The 2500-nt window shown below is 51.7% G+C and overlaps 1 protein-coding gene across 3 annotated transcripts in view; it reads left to right on the top strand.

Moving 5' to 3' along the window:
- Nucleotides 1-2500, top strand: part of card9 (caspase recruitment domain family, member 9) — a 9157-nt gene that overhangs the window by 3581 nt on the left and 3076 nt on the right. For all 3 annotated transcript variants that reach the window (XM_074639741.1, XM_074639738.1, XM_074639740.1), the window contains 5 exons: nucleotides 509-733; nucleotides 1064-1189; nucleotides 1302-1490; nucleotides 1571-1628; nucleotides 1725-1852. In XM_074639741.1, coding sequence (XP_074495842.1) covers nucleotides 509-733; nucleotides 1064-1189; nucleotides 1302-1490; nucleotides 1571-1628; nucleotides 1725-1852 — 726 coding nt within the window. The remainder of the gene's footprint in view (nucleotides 1-508; nucleotides 734-1063; nucleotides 1190-1301; nucleotides 1491-1570; nucleotides 1629-1724; nucleotides 1853-2500) is intronic.

Here is a 2500-nt window from a genome sequence, read left to right as displayed (position 1 = left end):
ATTTCAACCGACACTTCAACTACTTCAACTGACACTTCAACTACTTCTACTGACACATCAGCTGACACTTCAACTACTTCAACCGACACTTCAGCTGACACTTCAACTACTTTTACTGACTCTTTAACTGACACTTCAACTATTTCAACCGACACTTCAACTGACACTTCAACTACTTCAACTGACACTTCAACTACTTCAACTGACCCTTCAACTGACACTTCAACTACTTCAGCTACTTCAACTGACACTTCAGCTACTTCAACTGACCCTTCAACTACTTCAACTGACCCTTCAACTGACACTTCAACTACTTCAACTGACACTTCAACTACTTCAACTGACACTTCAACTACTTCTACTGGCACTTCAACTGACACTTCAACTGACACTTCAACTACTTCTACTGACACTTCAACTACTTCTACTGACACTTCAACTGACACTTCAACTGACACTTCAACTACTACTAGCAACACTTGTTAACGTGTTAAACGTGTGTTTTCAGAGCAGGAGTCTGGCTCTGCCCAGAGAGACCTTCTTCCATCCCAACAGACTGGAGGAGCTGAAGGAGGAGAAAAAAGAGGAGAAGCAGGAAGAGAAAAAGGAGCAGAAGGAGGAACAGAAGGAGGTGCAGCAGTCGGAGAGACCAGCTCCTCATCAGATGAACCTCGTCACTTCAGTGTTAAGACTGAGGAGAGAGCTGCACAGAGCGGAGGAGCAGAGAGCCAGGGTGAGGAGGAGGAGCAGGAGGAGAGAGGAGGAGAGAGGAGAAGGAGGAGGAGGAGCAGGAGGAGAGAGGAGAAGGAGGAGGGGGAGGAGCAGGAGGAAAGAGGAGAAGGAGGAGGAGGAGGAGGACGAGGAGGAGGAGAGAGGAGAAGGAGGAGGAGGAGCAGGAGGAGAGAGGAGAAGGAGGAGGGGGAGGAGCAGGAGGAGAAGGAGGTTGACTGGTTGTTGTTTGTTTGTTTGCTTGTTTGTTTGTTTGTTTGGTCGATCGATCGGTTGATTGGTTGGTTGACTGTTTGTTTGATCGGTCGATTGATTGATTGATTGATGTTTTCAGAGTGTGGAGGAGAAGGAGGAGCTGGAGATGCTGTCGGCTCAGCTGAAGGGAGACGCCAGGATGTACCGCCAACGAAACAAACAGACCCTCAGACAGCTGGAGGAGGTGATCAGAGAGAGAGACAAGGTGAGGAGGAGGAGGAGGAGGAGGAGGAGGAGGAACAACTCTATTAATGTTGTTGATGATTGTGATGATGGTGATGATGTCACGAACGTGAACCCTCTGATTGGTGCTTCAGGCTCTGTCGTCGCGGGCAGAGCAGCAGGAGGAGGCGCGGCTGCTCCTGCAGGAGAAGGATCAGTACAGGGAGCAGGTCCGTCAGCTCACCGAGCAGTCTGACCGGCAGGAGCTGCTGCTGCTGAGGTCACAGGGGGAGGAGCTACAGCTGAGGACACGCCTCCGCAGACTCACCTGCAACACACACCGGGTGAGGAGGAGGACGGGGAGGAGGAGGAGGTGATGATGATGATGATGATGATGTAATGATGATATAATGTCTCTGCTCAGGGTGAGAGGAGCGTGAGCAGCGAGGAAGAGGAGGAGCCCACAGAGAACACTGCTAAAGGTGAGAATCAAGTGATCTGGTGTCATGTGACCTGGTGACACGTGTCATGTGACCTGGTGTCATTTGACCTGGTGACACGTGACCTTGTGTGAGCAGGCAGCAGTGAGGAGGTGCGCAGCGGGACGTCGGGGGAGAACGAGGAGGCGGCGGCGCTGCAGCAACAGGACTCTCCTGAAGGAGGCGCCACAGAGTCTGAACGGAAGCTCAGCACTGCTGCATCATGGGTAATTTACTTTTTCTAACGACTGTACTCCAACCGGAACCGTACCGAAATACACGTGAACCGTACCCGAGCCCACATGAACCGTACCGGAGTACACGTGAACCGTACCCGAGTCCACACGAACCGTACCCGACTACACACGAACCATATCCGAGTACTCCTGAACCGTACCTGAGTACTACTGAACTGTACCCGACTAGATACGAACCGTACCCGAGTGCTCATGAACCGTACCCGAGTACACATGAACCGTACCCAAGTGCTCATGAACCGTACCCGAGTACACATGAACCGTACCCGAGTACTCATGAACCGTACCCGAGTACACATGAACCGTACCCGAGTACTCATGAACCGTACCCGAGTACACATGAACCGTACCCGAGTACTCATGAACCGTACCCGAGTACTCATGAACCGTACCCGACTACACATGAACCGTACCCGAGTACACATGAACCGTACCCGAGTACTCATGAACCGTACCCGAGTACTCATGAACCGTACCCGAGTACTCATGAACCGTACCCGAGTACACATGAACCGTACCCGAGTACTCATGAACCGTACCCGAGTACACATGAACCGTACCCGAGTACTCATGAACCGTACCCGAGTACACATGAACCGTACCCGAGTACTCATGAAC

Source organism: Sebastes fasciatus, chromosome 6 (genome assembly GCF_043250625.1).
Source record: "Sebastes fasciatus isolate fSebFas1 chromosome 6, fSebFas1.pri, whole genome shotgun sequence".
NCBI classification, from domain to species: Eukaryota; Metazoa; Chordata; class Actinopteri; order Perciformes; family Sebastidae; genus Sebastes; species Sebastes fasciatus.
The sequence above is the reverse complement of the archived record's forward strand: the minus strand, read 5'-3'. Positions and strand labels throughout refer to the sequence as shown.